The sequence below is a fragment of the Phlebotomus argentipes genome, unplaced genomic scaffold (assembly GCF_947086385.1).
Source record: "Phlebotomus argentipes unplaced genomic scaffold, Phlebotomus argentipes genome assembly scaffold_4, whole genome shotgun sequence".
NCBI lineage: Eukaryota > Metazoa > Arthropoda > Insecta > Diptera > Psychodidae > Phlebotomus > Phlebotomus argentipes.
The window spans coordinates 3,820,237-3,847,733 of NW_026776174.1; the positions used below are offsets into that span (position 1 = coordinate 3,820,237).

Consider the following 27,497-nt stretch of genomic DNA (forward strand, 5'->3'; position numbering starts at 1 on the left):
TGGTATATGCTCCATACGAAAAATCAACATAAATTTCAGTTAAATAACCATTGAGGTTTCAAAAGATGAATTTATGGAAAGAGCGAAGCCCCCTTTTGCTCTCTGGAGCGCCTCATTTGTGAGCTATTCATGTGAATTGTGTATGTATGTTTAGAGCGGAATTGGATTTCCCATTAACATGGAAAAATTCTAATGAGTTCAACATCTTCATTGTGTAGTAGATTTTCGGCTGTACGAATTATGCAATTTGTAACTGCGGTTGGTCGTGAAAATCTCAATTACGCGGAACATCATATTTTGGAAAATGTCTCTCGTCATGGAATATTTTTAGAACTCAGGCAAGAGATTTTGAGTGCGCCTCACACACCATTTTATCCCACTCAGTTCATCCAACTTTCTTTCCGATGCTATTCAATATTAATTTTCAATGCTACACTCAAGGTTTTCTTCACACCTGAGCCCCATTTCGGCCCAAATGTCTTCCTCAGGAGAGTCTAATGAACTCTCTCTTTCTCTTTCTCGTTGGACGCTGGAATCAAAAAGTGTTTAATGTCTTTTTAATTCTCCACATGCAATGCGGACGCAGAGAAAGAGAAATATAATAGTGAGGAAAAAAGCCGGCTGAATGGAAGAACGTTGGGATTTCGTGAAATGAGAATCTCTCTTAATTGTAAGAGCTGCTGAGTATAATGAAGGCATCATCCGGAAGTGGGTGGAAATGGTTCAGAAGCAGAACAACTGTTCAAACAGGCCACCATATCAAATTTAATTAAACACTCGAAGAAGATATTAATTAATTTACACAATATTTCGGCAATCTTTCACTTTCTCCTCTTCAACGTCTTTTAATTGAATTCAGTGACAATTTGCTGTCTTCTCCAATTTTGAGCTCGAGTAATTTTTTGATCCCTTGTGAGAATTTTTTTCTGCCTCTCCTAATCTCACTGTGATGACATACATAAATATTTTATGCGTCCGTGTGCCATTCTGTTCGCTTTAATTATCTCCCTCTGTTCATTCATTCGGACGCTTTTGTGGAGATTAAAAGTTGCTCTCAGCACGAAAATGTTGGATAAAATTGTTGATATTTAAAAATTAAATTCCACTTCATCGTCTTCTCTCTGGGTGTTTTGGAAATTGAACAAATTGAATTTCCTGTTTCAACTCTTGAGCCTTTCCAATGGAGACGCAAAGACTTACGCTTATCTTAAATGGTACTTTTGTCGAGTGATAAGACCGTATAAGACAATAAGATCATCCGTCGCGTCTTTAAATCCTTGATAGTGTCTGATATTTGCAGTAAGAAGTCATGAGATTCGAAGGTTGCTTTGTTGAATTCTCGATACTTGTCCTACAAATAAGGCCAATGACACAGTCAAATAAAGAATGTGATGGAATTTTCTGGAAAAATCAACATTATAAAAGCTAGACACCTTTTGTCGGGCCCTCTTTCACCAAACCAACACATGTCTATTGTCATCAGAGGCCAAACAATGAAAGATTCACAGGATATTTGAATAGTGAAAACACTCGTTGCCACTCCAATGGATTTTTCACAATTCACTTCACCGTCAATTCATGTTTGTGTTTGTTCTTCTGGGTTATTGATTCAACTAGCAAAGTGATTCAGTTTCCCGATATTTATGCTCACCATTCATGGATGGTGATTGGAAAATAATTGATACCACCAACAATGGCGCTTTTTATGGGACACGGACTTTCGCTTGATTCACTTTAATGCTCGTCTTTTTTTTGGCAGCCCGGAAAATCCATAATCGCAGCGATCTATCTCGTCTTTCTTGCGAAATTGCCTTCAGTTGCAGAATATTAAATCGAAGCAGACGAAATGCAATCATCTTGACAAGGTTGCAGAAATAGATTCATTGTTGTATGCGTCTCTTCGCTGGACCACAAGAGATTATCAATAAATAATTCCAGACAATGCACTTCATCTGCTACCATTTTTGCTTACGATGCAGCATCTCTGCTTACCTCGATAGAAGAATGGCTCTCGGGGAAGCATGAGTGGCGCTTTGAGTGGATTCCACTGTGACAGGAAGTGAAATGTCACAACTATTGTAGCGTGAGCTAATGAAAGTGCATCTCTCGAGGATGTGACAGGCGATGAAATATCGCCAAAGCACCACAAAACATCCACTCAGGACCTGTCTCAATATTAAACGTGATTTTTCAGCGTCACCACTGCCAATTTGCATTCATATTGGAAGTAATCTTACGCAGCCAATGATATGAAACTCCACGAATGAAGAATTGCTCTCGACACGTCTAATTTTCCATCGTTTACTCACTTCGTCCTTACAGAGATGAGCAGTCCCTCGACAACTCGTGTCATTCAACCAGAGATGTCTCATGAAAAGGAGACATGAAAAGGTTGATTCTCTCCACATTCGCGAGGGGAATGAGCAATAGAGAGAATGCCAATGGGACAAATTGGAAAATGTCTTGAGAAATTTCTCCCATTACGATTCAGACAGTGAGACACTTGTGTCGCGTGAAAATGCTGCAAATTTATTAAACGGTGCAAAGTGCAGTGTGTAATTTAATAAGTTTGGTGTGAGCAAAATTGATGAAACTACCCAAGGAGGAGTTGAAAAACCTCTAAACTTTCCAGACAATTTCAGAAAATATGTAGCATTTATTTAGCTCCTTGAAAATGAGAATTTTCTGCAGGGAAATTTCTAAAGTTTGAACTAGCTTTGAAAACAAATGAGTGAGAAGAAGTATTTTATACTTTCACACCACGTTTTTGCTTTTTTAACACATCAAGTATGTCAGTTATAATTTTCAGTAAAGAATTTACAACTTCGGTCTAGCATGCGTTGCTATTTTTGTTGTATTAGGAGAAAACTGAAGACATTGAGCTTGAACTTGCATTGTTCAATGTTGTCTTGGCACTCTTCACAATATATTTGTCAACAACTTCATGTTGTGTGGATTAAGAAGATTTCCAGAGGCTACAAGACTTGTTTCACACATTGTGTGTTCAGTTCAACAGCCTTACGAACTTTCTTTCAAACACAAGTCCACTATTCGACGGGGATGGAAAGAAAAATAGAACAAAATTGATTTTATTCCAGGAGTTATCTATACTTCCTCTTGGGGACCTGCAACATAAATCAGGCGTACAGTCTCCAGCATGGAATCACTTATTAACACAGAGGCCTGACCTTGCGTGCCTCGGACGGTGTTTCTAATCGTGAATAGAAATCTCGTGGCTCTGAATAAACATAGAATGGAGAAAATATTCTGGTGCACGCGTCTTGGGAATATCCCATAAAATAATACATGAGAGATCCTCACTCCGATTGAGGCTCTCCTATTTTATTAATAGACAAGAAATATCCTCCGGTTTTCTGCTCTAAAATTCAATTGTTCCCATCTTGATTTATTGGCGACGCTGAAGCAATTTATCAAGTTGGATGGCAAAAGGGCCATTTTTTAATTCCACTCGCGTTTTGTTGGTTTTTTTTTCTTTCGCTCGCGTATCGAATACATGGCAATCTATTGATTATTTTTAAGTGTTCGACATTGACTCTCCCTATCATTGAAAGACACTCTGACGAGTGTTTGAACCTTTGTCTTCTAATTTTATGTGTGCTTCGAGCACTTTGCAAACAGCATGATAGACAATAAATTGTTGCTGTTGGAGGCGCAAATTGACTTCCCAAATTGACTCTCGGAGAGCAATACGAGAGCGATGAGGTAAAATATTGGCTCTCAAAGGCATGCAATTTCGCAAGTTCTGCAACACTTTTCGGACTAATCCACACAGCTGGGAGCTCTCAACGTGCTCCGCGATGCATTTATGCGACTAATGAAGAAAATCTTCAATTTGTTGTGCTGCATTATACTCACAGTGCCGTGATAGTAGCATGAGATTAAATTCTTAGCACACTCTGGCAACTTTTTGTCGACATTCCCCACTTGAGTCACAATTTTTTTTACCTCCTCTAACTTCACTAGTTTCTTAATCCCGCATGAAGTACAGACTTGAGTACCAGAGCATATTGTCGCCATTTACGGCCATTTAATAATTTTCCAGGTGAACGCAAAAGGATGGTGAATTCGAGAGGGTGAAAGTCGTTAAATTCAGCGTGATAAAATATAAAGTTTGGAAATTGCCACAGATGATCCTCAGCAGAAGCTCTCTCGCTAAATAAATACTCATGAATTTTGTATGAAACAATGTAGTCAATAAAAAACCGTGAATACCATCAGTGAATACTTTCGCAGAGAGATTCCAAATTATTTGCATTCTGAATCGATTATGTAAATTGAAAAGGCACTTTTTCCATCAATTCTCAGGCGCATTCAAGAGTAGGACAATTTTGCACGACATTAAATTTCAGAAGATAAATAGATAGACGCCAGTAATTCTGATGGAGGATAGCACAAAAGCGAATTGTGGAATTGTTTGCATGTGCTTGGAAGAACTCTTAATTATGCTTTGAGTCTTGTTTTTCGGTATGCACAAGAGAGAAGTCCCATCTCGTTGCATCAGCATGACAAATACTGCGCTCTTTTTTAAGATAATTAGCTTCTGAATCGTTGAATATATTTTAAATATATACATATGTATGACGCGAGAAGAATTCTTCTCGTAATTTGGCAACATTGGACGGATGAGTTCAACACTTCCTAATTAATCTAATGACGGGGCGCGGGAAAGAAGTCAGCAAAAATGTAATTAAAGTTTTCTGCTGAAATTACTAGACTAATTTGAAAATAATATAAATGAATTCGTGTCTATTGCGACTGAGTTCAAGACTTTTCTGCTGGCTTCGAGGGAATGTGGTGTGTAAATAAATGGGAATAAGCACGAATCTATGGAAGGAAAGTGGAAATAAAGGAGTTTAACTCACACTCTTCGTGTTGTTTGCTCGAGGAAAAGGCTTAAATCACTTCCAGAGACACGGCTTTTTATTGAGGGGCACTTTTGTGAGATCCAAATGAAAATAAATACAGGCTATAGAGCGTATCAGAACAAACTCAAATTCATCATCTTTTTGATCACTTGCTCAAACGCAAGGCTCAATGTAATCATTATTGATTGGATGGTGGAGATTGGATACTTTGAGTGTTGTGTTGCGCGAAAAGGGTTGATGAATAATCTGTTGATGATATTAATTGTCGGTAGAATTTCCTCTCTGATTGAATATTGCAAATTTTATCTGTGGTATTTGGAAAGAAGGTTAAACTTTAAGGTTTAAGTAACTGACACACAAAATGCTCGAATTGATCCACCTCTTGAATTGTTTGCTGATACGTGGAGGCAAAAAGGGCCCACAGATCGGCCAACGCACTCGCATCTGTAACACGAGAAAGAGAGCCTCAAAGCCACACACAATCGATTGGAGGCTTGCTTCGAAGGCACGCAAAAAATATTAATGGATATCAGTGCAAATAAGGAAACCTGACTCTACGGTGCAGTTTTCCTAGTGTCGCGATGATGCGACATTCTCAGGCCCTGCGAGGTGAAATGCCTTCTCAAATCCGTTGCTGTTGTGCAAGAGATGCAATTCAATGCACACACGATGCGGCTGAAGAAAAAAGTGCAATTGACATTCCCCGATGCCCGTCTTCGTGGCTGATTTGGTGTGCCGCCTCAGGAGAGAATCCTGAAGAAACTCAGCGAAAAACCCGTTTCACCATACTGAGCCATGTGACTCTGGTCCAGTGGAAAATCCCGTCAATATTGCATGATAACTGAATTGGCAGAATTGACAATCGAGAGATGGTGTTGACTTTTTATGTTTCAACATCACGAAGACATCAGGGAATTTTAACAGTGATGCGCTTCCATTAAAATCATTTCTCCTGGCAATTACTCACTATAGCTTTAACGCAGAGCATCTCCTCTCACAGCATATCTTCATGGATTTGTGCCAAAGTATAAATTCTCATTTTCGAATTCCAAACAGACATTTTGGCAATGGTTTTCCGCAGTGCACACGGCAAAAAAAAAGTCCGGTGGAGAAAGTTAATTTAATGATTGCATTCAGCAAGAGAGATTGGTTGGAGGAAATGGATTTTCACACTCTCAATGGATTTCGTTCAATTTCCAATTAACCCTCGTGTAAAGGGTGAAAATTGCCAATACAATTTTTACTCCATTCAAAATGTCCTTTGCGAGGTTAGACAAAAGGCCATCGTGCCTGAAATTTAGCAATTTGATGCCCACGGAATGAATGGAAGTGTGGAGCAAGTAAGTGCGAAATTTATCCACTAAAGGGCACACCTTTTGCCATTGGGCTCAATAATACAATTTCCAGCACAATTGGCCATTATATGCAAAAACATTTTGATTGCACGGTTGGAAAATGCCAAGGCTATAATTCAATTTTTGTCTTTGTAGAGATTCTTTCTGTGATGAAATATATATGCGAAAGTGATTGATTAGATAGCAACAGATGTTAGAAAACTTACATGGAATGTGAGAATAATGAAGACAAAATGGTCCCATTAATAGGGGAACTTGTAGCGAATTAGGCTTAAGAGATAGTAAACTCTTTTGCTGTGATTGAATAATTGTTGGGTGTAATCATAAAATGTTTAATTAAATACTCAGTACGTGCTTCACTCACAGACTTATTGCAGGGCAATTGAAAATAATTACCACAGGTGACTATTTCCAAGGGTTGTTGTAGAATTCTCTGCCCAATACGGAAAAAAGCTTTTCAATAAATTCCGTGAGATTACAAAACGCACAGATATATCAGCAGGAAACAGTCACTTAATCAATTTATCGAGATTTTCCGTTGTAAGATAAACCATAAGGCAGGGATTTTCGGAGGCATTTCTCCAATACATTAGGGATGTCTCACCAGTCGATTACGCAGCGATGGTGTTTGTTCTTCCTCGAGGGCGTCGTGGCTAAGGGTAGAATGTCGTGTTCGGTGCGATATGACATGGAAAAAAGGAGTGCTACAGCACTCTGGGGTGCTGTTGAGATCGTCATTTGCACATTCGGGGGATTTGGCTCCGAGGGAGGGTCTGAGGAGCGTTAAATCCCTCAGCGAGACAAACACAGACACCGAAGAACAAACATTCGACTCTGGAGTTTCATTGACTGCGAAATGATGACGGTTTTAGCATCTGGAAATGACTTCTTCGAGCCCCCCTTCGAGAAAAGCTCTCCCCAGAAAATGTCAAGACGCTGGCAATTGTCGATATTCCAACAATGATCCTTCAGCGTGAATTCTCGCGACAATATTTTTACGTCCAATGCGTTTTAATTCAGTGAAAATCTTTGGCATTTCTGTATATGGAAATATCTTTGGTGGTTTGCGAGTGAAGAAAACATATAAAATGCGTATTTGCCTACGGTCGTAAAATATTCTGGGATCTCGTTTCTCCCTCAACCGCATGAGAATCCAGGCTCAACGCAATACTGGAGCGCATATGGAGCAAATCCAGGGCATAAAGCCAATGCAAAACATTGCTGCTGTATTATCCGTTTATATTTTTTTTTCTCCTCCTTCATAACTACCATCCACAAAATATGAATGTGGCTGCCTCTGAAAATTATCCCCCAGCGTCACACTGGGAACATTGAGCGTAAAATATGGAAATGGCAAAATGGAGGTTAACCTCGTGTGACTTTTGGGGAAATTGAGCTTTCAAACCTCGAGAAATTGTCACTGGCCTTTTTTGTAAAGACCTGACATCCCGATCTTTACTCACAATTCGTAGAAATCCTTTCAAAGAATTTTATGTTAAATTGACATGGAGATTTTCGTGTGTGGCTTCTTTGTGTGTTTCATTTATAGAAACATACGCAAAACTTGATTTTTTTTTCACCACAATATTATGTATTCCGCCAAATCCCACACCTTAACTTTCGCGTCTGCTTGGGTGAGTGTGCGAAATTACCTAACGAAATATTTATGAGGGCAATCTCATGTAATAAAATCGTGGAGTATTGAGCGAAAAGTTTGGTAAAACCACAAATTTTCATCATTATTGAATCTGGAAATAAATAATTAAGAACTTTATTCACATTTCATGCATTACTCATCGTGCTCACATGCAAAAGTGGGCGCTTTTTCAAATGGGGGATTTTAATGAAATTTTTGCGGAGGAAATGGAGAATTTTGTGCTGTGCCGAAAAGTGCTGTTTTGTATCAAAAATGTGCCTCCATTGAGACCAATTCACATCTGCCCGGAGAATTGGTTCACCCCTCGCACTTCCGGGATAATTTAGAACCCCGTCCCATCTCATTATCAGTGGCATTCGGTGCAGATTGCCGCCACGAAATTGAAACATATGTTATTCATTGAGTGAATTTCGCAAACCCCACAATTGTCATTTTTTCTGGTCTATTAAATACAGAAACCAGAGCGTAATTGTGCCAGATAGAGAAGTGTTGCAAAGAATTGCCATCACACCCTCTCGAGCCTCTATCAGACACATGTTCGGTATCGCTTCCACCACTCATCAATCGCCCCTATTTCGAATGAGCCATTGAGATTTGCTGCGCAATATAAATTCTGTTACGCATTGCGAATGTGACTCACCCCTAATCAAATTCTTGGTGCGTTTTCACCAAAAATGGTCCAGTAAATTTGACACACACTTTCAATTTGATTACTTCAGACTGCCGTGAAAATTGTCACACCCTCCAAAATGTGCACGCCCCTCGTCGTGTACCTTAATTTCCAAGAGCAAATTTCATTGCTGTAATTGATGGGTTGCAGTGGGTGAAAATGGGCTTAACACACCGATGAACTATGCAATTTATTAACATAAACAATTTTCCAGTTTACCCCCACACAACCGCAGGGGTGAAACGCGTGTGTGTAAAATTTACATTACGTGCTTTTCATGATTAAAAACAATTACACATCCGATATCCCAATATTCCTCTCTCAGCACTTTGTGCCAACAGTCGATGAATTGTGGATATTCTCAGACCCTTTTTACTGCGTCATATCAATTTTTAGAACCATCGCAGGGTTTGATAGAACACAAAGGAAATTTGAATTTTCTTTGTACAACCTGACATTGAGGATTGTTTCGAAAATATGCATTTCAACAGCAGAATCGTATCCTTTATGGCAATTTGAAGCCCTGTTTCTTGAGGCGAATCCTTTTCAACCATGATATTCTCATATGCTTCAAATTCTGTGCTTTTACTATTATTCCAGCATCAGAATAGATGTTTTTTGGCTCTAAAAAAAACTCTGATTGAAGTTTTCATAGTGATATTTTCTGTATTTCAAAACCCCTCGTAAAAATTTCTCTATATCATCGCTTATTCAATTGTTTTCGCACGTGAATTTAATTTGGTAAATTGGTTCCAATTTTGTTTCTCTGTGAAATCCTTTCTAATATAATTTACAGAGCAATAAAATTGGGCACAAGAATGAAATATTCCAATCACAGAGATCACTTTATTTCCCTGTCACCAAAACCGTCACGATTGCGTAACCATGTAAGACTTTACCGGAGCTCAATCAACATCCCCCTCGAGGTGTTACGAGAAGCCGTATTCCGGGAATTTGATTTGTATTTATGGAAGATTGGGTGTCAAGTCGGTAGAAAATACGTTTCTTCGCTGATTCAATAATGCGACCACGATTTTAAATTTATTTATGGTAGAGAGAAAAAAACACGAGGGCTGCAAACGCCCCTCTATTTCCTCCTTGTCTGATTTATACAGATAACAAGGACAAAGAATTAGGGGGAAATTGTGGATGAGCCGCTTTTTTCGCCTGCTGCGAGGATTGTCCCACTTTCCTGCTCAGTTAGAGAAACTAAAAAAATGTACAATTTCACATTAATCCGATTACACCTTATCACTTCCGACATCGAAATACCATCAGATACTTTGGCCCTCACCCAAAATGTTCCGTGCAAAGAAGAAGAATAGAATAAAAGTCCTATAAATTTGTTTTCGAGGAGTTATGGGCAAAAGTTATTCCTTTCTCGGGCCTTCTTCCTGGAAAGATTTTCAGTGGAATATTGTAGGGATTTTATGGCACACATAAAGTTTGAGCACTGTGATTCCGGGAGAAACTATTCGTTCATATCTGTCCCATTTGGCTGTGTAAATTAATATTTTACTTCTCCCTATATACACACATCTTATCGTGTTTTCGGGATTGTCGCGGAGCAGAGAAAAGTGAAAAACAGCGCTTAAATGGCCTGTTTAATGATGCATTTTCTGTCACTACAATCAAACATCGGTTATTAATGTGCCTGAAAACATTGGCGATTGCCTGCGCAGTGTTGTAGTCACATTCGTAATATTACACTCAGATGTGTAGAAGGGCTTTTATGGTTAACCACATTTTTTAATCTTACTTTTGACCTGAAGAATTATTATTCTTATACTAAATTATGTTGTTTTGTAATAAAATAACGCGAAAACAGCTGTTCTCCAGATTTATGATATGTTGAAAAACGTGATTAAGATCTCGGCAAGCCATTCATCCGAGTACAGGATATTAACTTCGTGCGCTATTTGCTGATGATTTCGTTGCATAATGCGGGCTGTGAATGGCTTTTAAAACAATGGCTCATTTTGCTGCAAAAATTATCATCCCACTCAACTGTTAATGAGTCTCCATGCTTCTTTTCCAGGTTAACATCATTTTACGCACAAATCCTTCCCTCTCTGATAAAAATTATATTTCGCTGAGTGAAGTTCTTCGGATGTGAATATCATCTTTCATGTGAAGAAGGGAAAAGGAAGAAGCGAGCACAAAAAGCGTTTCAATATGAAAATTTTTCTTTTGAAAAATCTCCACAATAGTCACGTACATGAATGTAAATGTGCTACATTCAAAATAACTCAAGAAAGGCGATTTTATTTGAATTCGGAAGAAGTTTCGTCACCTTTTCTTATTCTCTCCATTTCGCTCGTGCATTATCCTTTCGCTGCCCCCAAGGCTCAACCGAGGAAAAAAGATCTTTCAGGAATGCCAATAAAAATCCATATATAATACACAATATAACTATGTGGGCATGAAGGATAAATTTATTGGAAAACTTTGATATGATTTATTCCATTGAAATGAACGTGGAGGAAGAGCTCAAAAATTTATTGAGCTTTATCTCTCAATAGCCGAATATATTTATGACACAATACCGAACTTTGATTAAATCCAATATTACTACAAATTATTTGATAGCTACTGTGCACACATTTACTGCACTGAACATTTTAATAATGTTTTATTGTCGGTATATTTTGCCTTTGTGAAGTACACAATAAACACTAAATTGTCATTTGAATGCTATAAAAAGGAAAATTTATTCAGACGAGTGTTGAGCATTAATGCATTCATGTGCATTTTGAGAGTATCATTCGGAACCGCCATATTATGAGTGCGGCCCTAAATATCAATGCGTCCCTTATGTTTCCACTCATTTCGTATTTCAAGCGCTCCGAAAGTGTCACTAAATCATCGTCATATTGTTTCATGGGGACCAAAAAAAAGGCCCTCCATCGCGATATCATGGATCCAAAAGTGTTCCAAAAAGTGTCACACTCGTCCTCTAATTGGGAGCAATTGAATTTAATTGATGCACATTTGCTTCGTCAATGGAGCATTCTGGGTGGAAATGCAACTCCCAGGGAAAGGGAGACTTTAAAATATGACCTCCACCAGAGATGACACTCCATCCGTCATTTCTGTGGCTTTCGGCCTTCAGAGCTCATTCTGGGATGCCTATTTCCAGCCTCACCACTTTGAAGTCAGTTTCAGCATCAGACAGTTTTGGGGCGGAAGGCGAGAATTTTGAAGCCAGAAGCAAGAGTATGAGTGGACAGTGTGAAGTTATGTGTGTTCCCTTGTTTGTATTCTATTATTTGGCATGATGAGCACTGAAAGAAAATACACCTATATATCCAGACAATGCCGTGCAATTTAAACTTTCATAATTACACCTCAAAGTAGGAAAAACCCAACATTAATTGCTATCTAAAAGTTCTTTATTGGCCACATAACAATTTCTCTCAGTGCGTTCAGCACAAAGTCATCTCGGTTCACATAGCAAAGAAACATCTCTCCCTCTGGCATTAGGTTTGCCTGTCACCGAGTGGTCTATGTGGGCGTTTGTGCATTACAGCATTTACCATTTAAACTCTAAACTGTCTCGAAAGGTTGCCCATGAGTTAATATTCCCCATAAGTGCCAGAGATGTTCAATTTGTTGACAATATTTCATTCTGGGAGACGAACCTCTGTAAACAAGGGCCAATAACTCATGCACTCCTTATGGCTAAACTTGTGTACAATCCAATATTTGTCGGAAAGATAATTTTCACACCATGCAAGTCCTCATCTTGACTCTCAGCGACTCTGTGAAATGTGTGAGAAACGGCAAATGTTGATTTTCTGCGCATTTCTCCGTCATGCCTAAGCCAAGTTGCTCTTTGGTTTCACGCTGGCCCAGGAGTTCTGTGGGAAGAGAATGTCTCCGATGGCCTGTTAATTGATGACATGTAGAGAATGTCAATGGGGAAAGATTAAATCGCAAGCAGAGCACATGGTGCGTGCCAATAATCTTCTTCCAGTTCATTTATGTGGCTGGAGAGTGTCTTGTTCAGTGTCATGGCAACGATTATATTAATAACAGTGATACACCAGTATTTTGGAGTCTGGGCAGAGGCAAAAGACACCATCCCATGGGTGGAGACATTAAACACCTCAGACACAGAGAGTATTTTGTCTCACGAGAGCAGCATTGACAATCTTCCGGGCGGGAAGTGATTTAAATCTCCTTATCCCCATCATTTTCTCGGGAGACAGAGCACACCACCAGAGAATTTCACTGAAATGAGTGAATCCACTCCACTTCTGGAGTACTCTTTGATATTTGATCCATTGACATTTCCGCGGAACAAAGACACAATAAATCTCACTTTAAGATCATTTACTCAACCTTCTATCTCTTCTCCATCGCGCGCTCTGGAAGATGTCAATATCATATCCGACTCACTGGCTTCACTCAAGCACTGTCAGGCATCCTGGCGAGACTGGAGGGTTGGATATGCGATTTATTTTATGGGACTTCCACACACACACACAGGAAATAACCTTCCAATAGAGGGTGCTTTATTGATTATAAAAGCCACTTTTTTTGTCCAAAAATGCTTCACACCACTCTCAATTTAATGTCATGGGATTTCCGGAAATGAGAATATCTGCCATTATCCACTTTTCCTGCCACCACAAGTGCCTTCCTCACAGATTGTTTTCTTCCGAAACATTGACGAGACTCTCCATCGAATTTCTTGGGCATGCTATGATTAATTTTTCATAGCCACAGGAAATTCTTCTCGCCACTGAAATGGGATGCTATTTATAAATTTTGCAGAGTCGCGTGAAATTGGAGGATTTTCTACCTATTTAAGTGGCGTTATTTCGTCGGAAAAAATGATGAGTAAATGGGAATTTTTGTGGTGACAAAGAGGAAATAAATAAGTTGATGATTTTAGGAGAAATTTAAAGCGCGAAGGAGAGAGGAAGTTGAGACAGTCATTCCAAAGTTCAGCATTTAAATTCTCTAAAATTCCTCTATCCAAAGCGACTCTGTCTTTTCGCCTATGTAGTATTGTTCAAACATTTGAGCTCACAAATTCCTCATTGCCAGTCTATTAGCGCAAAGGCAAAATCTGTCTCATCCCTCATAAACAGCCCCCTGAAAAGTTCCCCTATTTGCAAAGGAATTTTTCTTTGTCCTCTCTCGCATGGTATTTGATTGTTTTTCCCGCGAAGCGGAGATACAAAATGAATCAAATGACTTGTGAAATTACGAGGGAACAATTCTCGGCCAAATATTTCTCATTATCATTTTTCACCAATAAAAGCCTCGCGTGAAACAATTCAGGAGTGCTGACAATTTAATTTCTTCATTATGGAGCCTCCTAATTGCACAATATTTCTCTGCAAAATGGAATTTAATGAAATTTACAGGGTCACCAGGAAAACAATTAAGGACTTCCCTCATTTAGAGCATATCACCCTCCTCTGTTAATATTCTACCATAAGACGCTTTTTTGTCACTTCCTCTCTGGCGTTTTTTTGTGGGTCACGCGGCGCAAAAAAATCCTGACAGGCTTTCATGGACGCCTGAATTGCTATCCTGTCGGCATTTTGCCGATATGGTTGAGAACTGGAAATGTGTGTATTGCGCGTAGTACAATCACCTATTGTCCTGTCGTCCTGCTTGAGTGAAAACCCCATATGGTGTGATCGTGTTTTCCCCTTTGCCATGAATGAAGGCACAATTTCAAATCGCACTCAACATTTTTAGAACGCACCAAATTCCGTATTCAAACGGTGGTGGTTTTACATGAAATATTCCACTGTGCGCACATTTTCCCAAGCAATTTCATCCGAAAATAGAGCCTCTATCAGACGGATGTTTTCAATTTGTACACATTCTCTGTGCAATTCTCCAGCTTCAAATGTCTTCATACATTTTCATTTCGGCACTATTTATCCCTTGCCGCCTTCAGATTCGATTGGTCGTTTGTACGTTAATAAAAGTGTGACAATGTATGAGATAAGAAGGCAAAATTGGGTCAGAGGAGGAGTGGCGCACTGCACAGCAAACATTTGTCTTTTGCCTTTTGTAATAACAGTCTCGAGGGCTGGCAAAAACGCTGCAGCCACGATGAAATTGAGCGTGGAGACAAAAAGCAGGGAGGATATTCCCACAGGAAGAGGAAATAAACAAGGAGACTTAAGTGACGATGTCAATAGGAACGGTCGTTTATTTCTATGTGTGTCAACATGGCTCAATGTTCCCGAGCAGCAGCGGAAGAGACAGACAATATTTTCAAATTTTGCCAAGAAAATGGGGAGCAGAGCCATTGAAATTCACTATATTGCCACCCGAGAGAGTAATTTTCTAGGCGAAGGCATTGAACTTTCCGCATCATTCGTAGCATCAATCATAGATTCTTCTTGACTTTCGATGTTGAGCGCGAGAAGCACTCGAGTGAAAGTGATACTAACACTTTCAGATATTGAACATCACTTCACTCAAGACTTCTACAATATCTCCATCGAACCGGATATGGTAGTGGCGTGAAAATGTCATCATTTTCCAGCAACTTTCAGTGATGCCGACTATCTTAAAGTTCCGATCAACGTATCAATGAACTCCAATTAATGAGAATATTTATAAGCAAATATTTAAACTACCAAATAAAACAAAGAGTAATTAGTTTTAAATCTCTTCAACCGTAAGAATCAGCCTAAATATCCATCATGGAAGTGAAATGAGTTTTACAATAATTTTCAAACATCTTCATTTGCGAGGAAAGCAAGATAAAACAGAATGTGAGTTTTATTCCCCATACATAAAATTGTAATTTCACACGATTCACCCACATAATCTGCCGAGTCTTCATTGACAGGACCAGCACAATGTCTCAATAAGCTCTTACACAGAATCACAATAATGAATCCATGTGAGTTGAGATGGAAAATGATGACATCCTTCGAGATGTTTATGTCTTCCAATTAGAAACAATAAAAGGGTTAGACGAAATGATGCCGCTTTCCCTCCCAAAGTCTGGGCTAATTGAGGAAGAGATGGAAAGAGCTTCAGTTAATTCCAGGTGTGTCTCATCAGAGCGACAAGAGGTGAAGTGAACCACCTTCCGGGTGTTTGTGTTGGCGGTTTCACCAGCTCATATGAGGCATATCTGACAGAGTCGACTGTAAAATTGCCTCTCTCAGCATTTCTCACTGCAAATAACCACTAACTTTATGCCTTACATCACAAACGACAGGCTGTACTTTGAGCGAGAGAGTGAGAGAGACACATAAATTTGAAGATTAATGGTCCATGCAGAGATAACAATCAAAATGTTTTGATTAAAATACAGGGTACTAGGCTAGTTTAATTACAATTGCTAGTTAAGCGCAATGCTCTGTGTCTCAGACGAATTTATTAAATATTCCATAGAGAAATTTGAGGTGGTTTCGGCGGCGAAAGGATGTGCGTGCCATACAAAACGCTTCTTTAGTATTCAGCCAGGAAAGGGAGTGGAACAAAAAAAAGAAACAGCTGGAGTACCATTTGAGCCAGAAGTTCACTTCCAGCAGGAAGGCCGGAGGGGGATTTTCTATGCGGTCGATTTTTCCATATGAAATTCCATATATCTCTTCGAGTGTTTGGCGTTATGCTCAACCCCAATTCTGGCAATATCGAGGACCGCTTTTGATTTACCTATTTGGCCGTGTTGCACGAATTGAAAGCACATTTCGAGAGGTTGAGCGAGAGAGAGAGGAGAGTAATGATTTAAAAGGCTGGATTCCATATTCCCTCAATGGTAATCTCACGCCATCAACTGACTTTGATAAAAGTTTATTATGGGGAGGAAGGAATGTGCCTCTTGAAATTGCTTGTAGCCAGCATATCGCGCACATTGGCTATGGGATGAGGTGAGGAGGAACATGAGAAAAGGAGAAACCACAAACGATGTGTGAAGAATGTATAAAAAATGTACAAAAATCAGTCTGGAAAACCAGTTTCACCAGCATCGTACAGGCATTTTATGTTATTTCTATGCTGGAGTCTCTTTTCCAATTTCAATTCTTCTGTTCTTACGAAACGATGCGCTTCTCTAGAGATGAACAACTCATGGGTAAAGGGCATCGTGGGTATGATTGGATGTGAGAGAGACAGGCAATACATTTTATGACTTCGTAAATTTCGCGAAAATAAAATTAAGTGAAATTTTTGAGGAGCCTCACTTATGAGATGGTATTTTTACTACACCACACAGATTCCGGCAATAAAGAGGTTGTTTTGCAAAACCTTTTATTACTCAGATCAGTAAAATCCTTTTGAGTTTGAAATTTTCCTTTAAATTCAACCACTTCAACTCCTCACGTCTCACCAGTTAACGCTGCAAACCTGCAGCTGGAGGATATGTCATAAAACCTCCTCCAAACTAGCATTTCTAATATCTTTGAGTCATTTATCATGCAAGCATATAGGAGAAGAAATCCCGCAGTTACAGCTCATAACTTGCCTCCCAGCAAAAGGGGAAAGAACTCTCGATTTTCATGGAGAGATGCAAGATAATAAATTTGTGAATAGAATACTCCATTGATGATGGTGGTTAATTTGTGCATAATTAATGATCGTCTATTGAAGGGAAATTTATACCATCATTCTTCATGATGAATTCTCTTGAAGGCGAATTACTTGGGAATGTTATTTGTATCGATTGGACAACAATTTTACCAGCACCAAGGGGAGTTTCATGAACCTGATGCATACACAAATTTGTTACAATTCCAAACAAACTTCCCTCTTTTCCTGTTGCCAATGAAATTTATAGGAAGGTCAATACGGAGATGTGCCTAATCTCTTATGCTTGAAATCGTGTATCGAGCAATTTCTTTGTATTATTAATTTATCATCACTTTCGAGAGCATGCCTGTTCCGAAGGCGCGCTATTGTTTATTTATCCACTCTATTTGGGTGTAATGCGATAGGGAGAGAGAAAAAAAAACGAGATGTGCCAATATAAGTAGAATAAACATCACGGTAATCACATTTCCTTACGACTGAGGCGCAAAACAACCTCGAAAGAGCATCTCCTGAGGTCACAAGGAGAGAAACAGTCGCTGGGTGGAAATGTTAAATATTTGTCTGGAATTTTATAGTGAAATAGGAATGAGAATTCACAGAGTTTCAAATCGATTTTATTATTTAATGCCCATTTGCCTTCGATGGGTGAGAGACAAGAAGAGAGAGAGTATAAAAACTACAAAGATACATTCCGCAATCTTGAATCTTCTTCCCATTCCGCCACAAATTGATTTATAGAAGTGATTTTCTTTCATCTGTTTAGAGTATTCACTGTGCTTTGGCGCTCATTTTATTCATTCTGTGTGCTCCTAATGTTAAATAACACTGTGAATCACAGCTGAAATGATTAATTGACACTTATTGACTTGATCAATGATTTTATTGTATCACATTTGTGTGCCTTCTGCTGTATAAAAATAAATTATATAAAATGACCTCCGTTCAAATTTACACTGCGCCTGTTCATCTTATTTATACTCGAGCGCAATTTAATTACAAATTTACATGGCATTTGCCCAGCATGGTCATTGTATGCGCCATATGAGTCCATGTCTTGCGAACGAAATACCAGCCCACAAAGAGATCCCGACTCGTTTAGGTTAATTTTATCTCAAAATGTGAATCACTCATAACAATTCCCTGTGATCTTCCTCGCTGTGGAATCTGCAGAACGCCGGCAGGGAGCGAGAGTCTCGGTGAGATGCGAGATTAGACTAAATAGGCAAAGTGGCTCATGTACTCAACAATAGTAAGCCAAGAGTGTTTGATAATTCTGATAAATTGAACACAGAGAGAGATTCCAATTCTGTCCCTGAGAGCACTTGCGAATTTCGCAGCGACAGCAACTATGAAACGATTTATGTATTTATTAGCCTCCAGGCGTTGATTAATCATCCAAATAGGAACAACTCTGTGTCACTGCATTTAATTTAGTGATTCCCTTCTCATTCGCCATTACGCGTCTATTTGCCTGTGATTTTACTTTCACAACGAGAGATACACATGATCAAAATTGATGAGAAAACACCCTAATGACAGATGTTTCGGAAGGCGCAAATTGTTGGGCGTTTGTTGTTTTAAGCGAGAAAAAAGTAGTCTCTTGGAAAAACACTGCCTATAAATAGTAAAAACAAATAGGGTTAGCAAATTTAAATCTCAGCTTTAAGCACTGTGAGTCTGTATCAGGTGCTGAAGCACTGACAAAAGCGATGTACTTTACTCCAAACTTCGTTAAGTTGAAGAAGAAAAAAAAACAGCGTTTTTCCCCTATTTACCATTCGCTGTCCCTCCTATCCAATTGGATGTGTTGATACGGAGAACTTGCTCGTGCTCACATGTCGACTTAAGATAAGAAAACGGCTGTTGTCTGCTCCAATTTTCCACTCCAGTCCCTTATCTTCCCAATGAATGCAACACTATATTTATTTAAACACTCTCATCTGGAGTGCATCTCCAAAATTAATCCCTTTTGCTGCTCTGGCCACTACAAGAGAGGCGTTGTTGTGCCTACATTGGATTTCCAACACATCATATAGTCAAACTTTTCCTCAAAATTCCCAACACGCCATTGATTTTCACAAAATGTACAAAGCTGCCCAGTCAGAGCGGAAAATGGGAGTCAACAATTGACCAAATTCACTAGCTAGTAAACAAAATTAATATCATTGCCATTGCCGTTCCGACTGACCGGACATGGCAAGAAGTTGGATTGTCTCAAATCTGTGTTGTACTCAAACTTGGGTGATCATTGGCAATAATGGTGTATTTTGATATGCCATAACCGGGCCCCGCTATTGTGTCCGAAAGCCATAAAAAAATGTGCCTCAAAGTCAGTCTGTCGTGTTGGAAATTGCCATGGAGATTCTCTCTAATTACGTATTTTCGTTTGGAAGTTTCACATGAACCATGAATATTGGACAAATGTGTCTTTTGGCAAAAACATGGATACAAATCGCCCTACTTTTTGTTCTCTCCGCCATGAGAAAACGAAACAACGCACTCGTCGATAATTTTCCAAAATACTCACATTATCGCAGAATCACTCTGACTTGGAGATGAAATTATTCTCCCGACCGAAGCAGCCCATTAGAAATAATAATTCATCATCGAGAGTGAAGATGTTGGGAAGAAGAGAAGAAATCTGAGAGGTATGTGTACATTGAATGGAATATTAAATGTGAGTTGAAGTCATTTGTTCGTCAGTGATTCAGTGTAATTTAATTCGTGGTGAAGATTGTAATCCTCTTTGTACGCCATGAGATTATTCTGGGCACCCCGAGAGCCCTGAAATGGAGCATATTCCGGCACAGATTGAAAATATTGCCATTTCCATATTCATCATGACCCAAAAGAGGAGGAGAAAACTTTCATTTGTTGGTAGAATCTCTCGTGGCATTAGAAACAATCAACCCATGGAATTATATCTCATTTCGCAACCGTTCAGAGACTCAATCAATTCATCTTCCATGGCGAAAAGTCAATCCTATTTCATTCACTCTCTCTTTCCGTTTGCCTGGAAAATTTATGCGGAAAACTTTCAACCACCCTCTCGACACTTTTTGCAAATTCACACGCGGGGAGCGTTTTAATTAAAAACACTTTTAAAGTGAAAGAAATGCTCGTTTTTGTAATTGTGACTCTTGCACAATGTCTTTGTCTCATTCCTCCCTTAATTCACATAGACACCCATTGATGAAAAAGAGATAAAAGAGAGAAGCATTTACTGAAGACATTTTTGCATTGTAACAGATGAATTGGCAGAAAAACACCGAATGGCAAGTGAGAAGAAAGAGAATTTGCATTTAGCAATCAAGGGAAATTGGATAAATTGTCTGGACGGATTCGTTAAGCCAATTTGAATTTAAAAATATTCAACAATCAAATCCTCTTTAGCGCACTTTATCATATCAGTCACTTCAACTATCATAAACATAAATTAATTTCACAATCTTTTCTTATCACTCATCATGATTGCGCACTGAACACACAAATGGCTTTAGTTTCCTTCACGGTTTCTCCGAAGACGGAAAATATTTATGCCATCGATGTGATAAGATAAATTGTGTTCTAATGTCGTCCAATAAAAAGATTTAGCAATTAAAAGTTGTCGCAATGATTTAACTTAAAGAATAAATTATTATTTTATGCACATTCACAAGGCTAATTATGAATGCAGAAAGTGGAAAAACATACATCGCAACTTATAAAACTGACTTCATTATTAGCTAATAAAATGAATTAAAACCAGTTTACACATCCTTTCAAGTGAAGTAATAATTTAAGCTACAAATGTTCATTAATTTTCTGTAATTACATTGCCAAATTCAAACTTGAAAATTGTGATTATGAGACTTTTGCAGGAAAAAGCAAAACAATCTTCAATAATTTAAGAAATCTCTTCTCGTCTTCTGTTTATCAACAAAATAATACCGCTTATTAACAGCTCTGAAATCGATATCACAGCCGAAATGCTGGAGAATGGAGAATTCTTGTCTCAATTTTCTCTTCTTTCATCTGTGAAAAGGGGCGCTTTTAAGAGCGGTGTCTGATGAGCTAAAATATATTTTCTCGTCACATTCAATATCTATTATTGGCTCCCGGGGAGTCAGTGTAAAATTAGGGGAGGCAATCGCTCGATGGCAAACATTTCCAGCCGAAAGGAAATAAATTACGTGATTCAACTCACCGTGTGATTTTGGGGTTGAACGATGACAAGTCAAGAGTGTTTTCTCTGGCTTGACTTTTCGCCGAGAGCGCCGAAAAGTGTGGAATTGTATTGTCAACACACGACAAAATCTATAAATACGGAAAAATGGGACGAATTCCGGTGAAAAACGGAACTTTCGTGGGTACTAATGAAGGGTATTTCACATGAGATGGCATACAATAACTTCCCCTCATGCCACTCCACATGCCCATAATGGAGTCGATTTACACGGTTTGGGGCGCGAAATGGAACTGTCTCATTAGCGTCACTTGCGACATTGCGAGCGGGGAACTTTCAAAGAATTGCGTATTTGAATATTCAACTTGTTGCCTATTAATGGAATTCGGTGTGTGATGTACTCATTGAGGAAAAAATGGACAACCTTGAGCCTTCCACTCGCTCATTCTTCGAAAGAACAATCGGCGTGTAAAAAAAGCCCAGGCAGAGAATGGAGAACATAAAAGAATGTGTATAGTCTTTTAATACTCTTCCAACTTTTAACCTTCGGAGAGTTCAGACCTCCCATCAAAGGCCCAGAGACAAATCCTCCGTTGTTTGTGAGAAATGGACGAGAGCCTCTATACCTGACTTTTTCCCGAGAATTCCTGAATTATCAGATTTCACAACTTCCCAAGAAGTTCCTCTTCACTGGCCGCCCTTTCACTTTAAGACAATCTTTAAACCTCTGGCTTCGGATGGACATTCAATTTGTATTCAGCACATTAGCACTTCTTGAGTGATACTTTTTCTCAGACAAACTGTCGTGCTTTACGTATTTGAGTGGAATATGCGCGCGTAAAAGTGGGTGAAATCGAAATTGACGATATTTAAATAGATCACCGATAGTGCAATCATTTTGACCCCCTTTCGTGACTCTCCCATTGAGATTTCTTCGCGGAACAGAGAAATTTATTGCAGACGTGATCGTGTCATTTGGATCACTTGACCTGAGCGCCCAGCAAGAATTATTCCTTCTGCATTCGAAAATTGCTGTTTTAATTGAAGTCTTGCGCCTCAGAGAGAGGTAGTTGCCCTCTTTGATTACGCCATGTCAACACAGTCGTTGTTCGGTTTGTTTAATTAATTGAATTTAATGGTTATTCAAACTTCCCAAACGGCTCACAATCAATTTGCACGTCTCCCCGACGGGTGTTCCCTTTCGCGACGACACAAAGCGTGTACCACCCACAGTGACTTTCCATGATAACCACATATGGCGAATTCCTTCGCACAGACCACAATCCTGCCGCTTCCCAGGGAATATATGCAGTCCAGACTCCACTGCATTCGGTCCCATTTCCCACTCCATAACTATCAAAATCTTTCCTTTGAATTCACAATGTGGGGCTGTTTTGAAATTAATTTCACTCCATTTCGACCTCAAAAGCGTCTCTAACTGAACAAGAGTGTGTGTAAAGTTTTCCCATATTTTCACCACTTTTGTAATTAATTTAATTTGATGTTTAAGCCGACAGAAATTTTGTTAATTCTATTACAATTGTGGAAACTTGACAATTGTATTTTTCCCAGGTCAAACGAGCAACGCAAAATCAAGAAATTGATTTTCCGACTTCATTGCACACAAGCACAAAACACGTGTGGAAGATGAAAGAGGCGTTTCATGTTAATCAAATAGGAAATTCATTAGGTTTCCACAGCATAAGCTGTGTTGCAAATGCCATTTAGCGCACTTCTTTGCAAACCCATGTTTTAACCCCGAAGAAGGCGACAATGTTGCGCGTTGATGTGAAGTTCATCCTTCTATGCAAATGCAATTACCATTTTAGCGTGAGAGATGAGAGCGTGGCGTTAAAACTGCATGACGCTGGGTACTCGATAGTGATCAAAAGTGAAAACCCCTCCGCTAGGGTGAGCTTTTCCGCCCACCCACGCGGCAGAAGCGCAAATATGGGACAGACTTTAGTGGTCATATTCATGTTTTATCGTTCAGTCGACGCTCAAGCACCGTGTAAATGCCTCATTTGAGAAACGCATTTGCATTGTGATATTTGCGAGACGAGCTGGTGGGTGTTTATCATAAAATTAGTGGGTGGCTCGGGGAGAGTGTCAAGTGAGAAAGTGCCGGCGCGTCGGTACGTAATAACATGGTACATCGGCAACAGCAACAGCCCGTGTTGGGCAAACTAGCGTGCACTCCATGGGGAAGTATTCATCACCCAGGATTACACACGGAATTTCGCATTGAATTACAATAAATTGCGGATGAAGCCCTCTTCCTGCGGGCTCACCCTCGCACTCGATGCACCAATCTTGAGATGGAGCATGTGCATAAATCAGCAATTAATTGAAACATGAAAGAGAACTCTGAGGAGAATTGCTAATTTGAACTCTCTGGCGCAGTGAATGCAAATTAATCATATGGTTGTGATTTTTCAATTAACCCCGTTTGATTGGTATGCACAGCAATCAATGACCCCACCGAGAGGGGAACCTCTTTGTGCCATCGCCAGACACGCCATGGCCAAAAAGAGTCTAAAACTCCTCTTTTGCTTCTGTAAAAATAACTTTTTTATGATTCTTGCCTTAATGCGAAGAAAATTTCGTCTGGAAAGAAATGCTCCTCATCGTGAGCGTGTAATCTTGAGGAAATTGCTACACTCTTTTGGATGCATGACATGCACTCTGAGGTCCTTTTATGCTATCCTCAAAAATGTTTAGTGCCGCATTATCTCGGCATAAAGAGATGATAAAATTTAAGTAAACCACCACATAAAGTCATCTATGAAATACCCAAATGGGACAATTATCTGCGCGTTCGCTCTGTGGGACTGAAATGAAAAGGATAGATTAATTTTTTTTTTTTCATCACAAACCACATAATATGTGTACCTTCTAACATACGTTGTCTGGGGATAAATTGCTTCCCATTTTTTATTACAAATACCCTTTACTCGATATAAAAAAGTACAGAGATAGTGACGACCATTAATATGCATTCTCCCCGTACAAAAGTGCCCTAGACGGGCCACTAAACTCCAATTTCGAGTGGAAGTGAAAGATAAATTCCAGAGGAAAATTCATGAGAGTGACGCAAAAGGGGTTTATAGACCGGATTTTAATCTCAAAAGACACTCAAATTTCATCCCAAATAAAATATACAGAGCCTCACGTTTTTCTCAACTCCACTCAATGCGACAAAAACTTTGAAATTTCACACAAAAGTCTCATTGCAATTACAACTCACAGTCAAACTGTGCAAAAATAAAAATTGTCACGTTTCTCTGGAAGACTTCGTCGCGTGATATGACTCAATTAAATGTGTTGCGGTATATTTTAGAAATATATCAGCTTCACTTCCATGGAAACATACCTATTCATACGCGAGGCATTCAAATTTTTGTGTACAAATTCAAATTTTCAATCTACGCATTGGCCTTTTTGTGTGCCGTTTTTGTTGTATTATCCAGGCGCGGGTATTTTTTTTCTGTGGTGAAGTATAACATCAACAGAACTGGCTGGAAGTCCATGATTCCGGGATGCGTTTACTTAATTAATTTGTGGAGAGAGAGAGAGAGAGAGAGCAAAAACTTGGTGCACGAGCAGTCCAATAAACAATTACGGAGCGCGATGGAAGGAAAATCTCAGATGTGCTCTTCGCATGGCTGACAGAGTCCAGAAGTCATCCATGCTTGAGTATCTCGGCAAATAATGTGGTTTCTTTGAGTGAACTTTATATTTAAAAGTGAGCAGACTATGCGTGAATGTGTCGTGTTTTCTCCCATTGAAACGCTGTGTTTATTATCAGATTTTAAAATTGATTTTCCCTTTCTCTCCACTTTAACCCCAATCATCTCACAGTGTAGAGTGGAGGACAAATTGAATTTTTGAAATATAAATGAATATCCTGTCCGAATGTTATTGGATGGGAAAGTGGTTATCCTGAAGTAATAAATCAGAAAATAATTTCAGTTCGTCACCACCACTGGGGAAACTATGGGATGTGAGACAATAAATTTCTCCATTTCATATTTCTCATCGTCGTCGCATCATCTTGACAATGCCACGTATGTGAAAACACGAGGAAACAGGAAACCCAGCATAAGAGACGTAATCCGATTATATCTGAATCACACCTTTTCCAACCCGACTGCCAAGAAGTCGAGGAGATTTCAGTGTCTGGCAGTTTCTCGGGAGAAACGAATGATGCTATCAGGAAATGCTCGTCCTGATACTCTCTGTTTACTCCTCCCGCCATGAGGTGTACGTCTCAAGGTGTGAGAAGAGAGCAAAAAGAGCCATACGTCTGCATATGTCGTATAATTCATAGACATCCCACATTCCTCAAGTTTTAGTGTGAGAGTGACACTTTATCTCATAGTTCATTTCCCCGGATTCACAAAATATTCCCAAGCAGATGAGATGCACAGTGAACAGAGTCTGAGTGGAACACCTTTTCTCCTTTTTTTTCTCAAGTAAGTCTTCAGCAAATAATGTGTGAACACAGAGAAAAGTATTCCAAAAGAAATCAAGTGTCATATTCAGGGAGAAAAGTAAGCAGATTTTCAAAATCGCCCGTGTTTTCCACATGGACTGCAATGTAGAAATACAGGCAGGTGTGTTCTTTTACATTCCAATAACTGTATAGATATGAAGAGGCGAGAAAAACGCCTATCTTTCTGGGGACATGAGAGGTGGACTGGAGAAGAGCTGCGGAGAACGGAAGCCATGGAGGAGAGGAAACTAGGTGTTCATGTGAGCACTTTGATGAGGCGCTCCGGACAAGATAAGGGCGCACATTTCAGTCGACTCTCGGGGCCACAAGTGTGAATAGAGAGATAATGACTTGGCACTTACGAACTGCGACCATCTTGGGGTCAAACTCCTCCACGCGCTGCTGCAGGACATCGATGCGCTGCTTGATGCCTCGTGAGCGCTCACTCACGCCCTGCAGCTGGCTGTTGAGCTCCGTGAAGATGTCATTGGCGATGAGCACGAGACTCGCCAGCTGCTTCAGGGCATTGCTCAGCGTTACGTTCGTCACGGCCTCCAGCTCGTGATCACTGAGGGGAGCGCCCCTCTGGACCACAGCGACCTGGTCGCCGCTCTGTCCGGCGCCGCTGCATCCCGGCTCCGGAGCACTGCTCACCGGCACGGGAGACTGGGCGCGCCCTGTGGCTCTGGTGGAGCGTGCAATGTACACTGGACTCACAACACGCTGAACGAAGGGCATTTTGTTGCATTTTATTGTTCACCACTGCACCACTCTTGCTTGCCGCTCACCTCAACAAATTGCCACTTCGACGGCTACGCGGGATGGCCACCTGGAATTTGGCAAGGATCGCTTGGTTGAAGTCACGAGTCGGGACAAGTTGCTGGCGAGTTGAGAGCATTTTATGCTCAACCCGCAATTTTCCCATCATGAAAAAGTGTGACTGTCCCAGGGACATAAAATGTTCAAGCCGAAACCAGCCACAATTAGGCTTCCTCCCATTCAATCACCTGCCTCGCTGGGAACACGCAGCGAAAGAATAAAATTATAGTGAAAAAAAATGTTCCCAAAACACGGTTTCTCGAAGGTCGGCACGCAAGAGGTGAAGGCGTGATCAGAATGTGTACACCGCAAGACTTCTTCGCGAGTCGCTTTCATAAGCTCATGATGAGATTGAGATGTTGCAATTCTGCTTCCGTAAAAATCGCCGGACCACGAAGTATAATTAACCCTTCGACGCCACAAGATGCAAGTGAGATGATTTTAATCTTTGCATAAATTCTACAGCACTTCTCAAGGGTTAATAGAGAGATTCTCGTTAGTCATTCGAAATCATCGAGGCAAAAATCGCACAAGTACATATTTCGAAGTGGATGGAAAACAATTAACTTTACTTTTTATAATTACTCAATTTCGCATTCAATTTCAAGTTTATTGTACTTATGCAAGAGGCTCTGTGAGAGATACTATCTCTAATGTGATAATTAAGTTTTTACAAAAATCATAATTCAATAAGAGAGAGAGCGCTGTTTGAAATGTACAATCCTCGGCTGTAAAACTCCCCCTTGTAACAGTTACTCGTGAATTTTTTCAGCAATTTCTGACGCTGTACGGCGGCAGAGGAACACTCTTCAATCAGGTATTCTCTCTCTACCCTAGAGGTATTTTTGGGATGCGTTTCTCAGTTCATCCGACTGGTTTTTTTTTCTCCACACGAGCTTCCCTCAAACGACGCATCTCTCTCGTTCTCTC

At 39.7% G+C, this 27,497-nt stretch overlaps 1 protein-coding gene across 1 annotated transcript in view; it reads right to left on the bottom strand.

Annotated features, from left to right (window-relative positions):
• Positions 1 to 26,379, bottom strand: part of LOC132257950 (uncharacterized) — a 49,027-nt gene extending 22,648 nt beyond the window's left edge. Inside the window, exons 1-2 of the mRNA XM_059755022.1 lie at positions 26,372 to 26,379; positions 26,111 to 26,316 (exon numbers count right to left, since the gene is read on the bottom strand). Coding sequence (XP_059611005.1) covers positions 26,111 to 26,316; positions 26,372 to 26,379 — 214 coding nt within the window. The remainder of the gene's footprint in view (positions 1 to 26,110; positions 26,317 to 26,371) is intronic.
• Between the last annotated feature and the right edge of the window lie 1,118 nt (positions 26,380 to 27,497).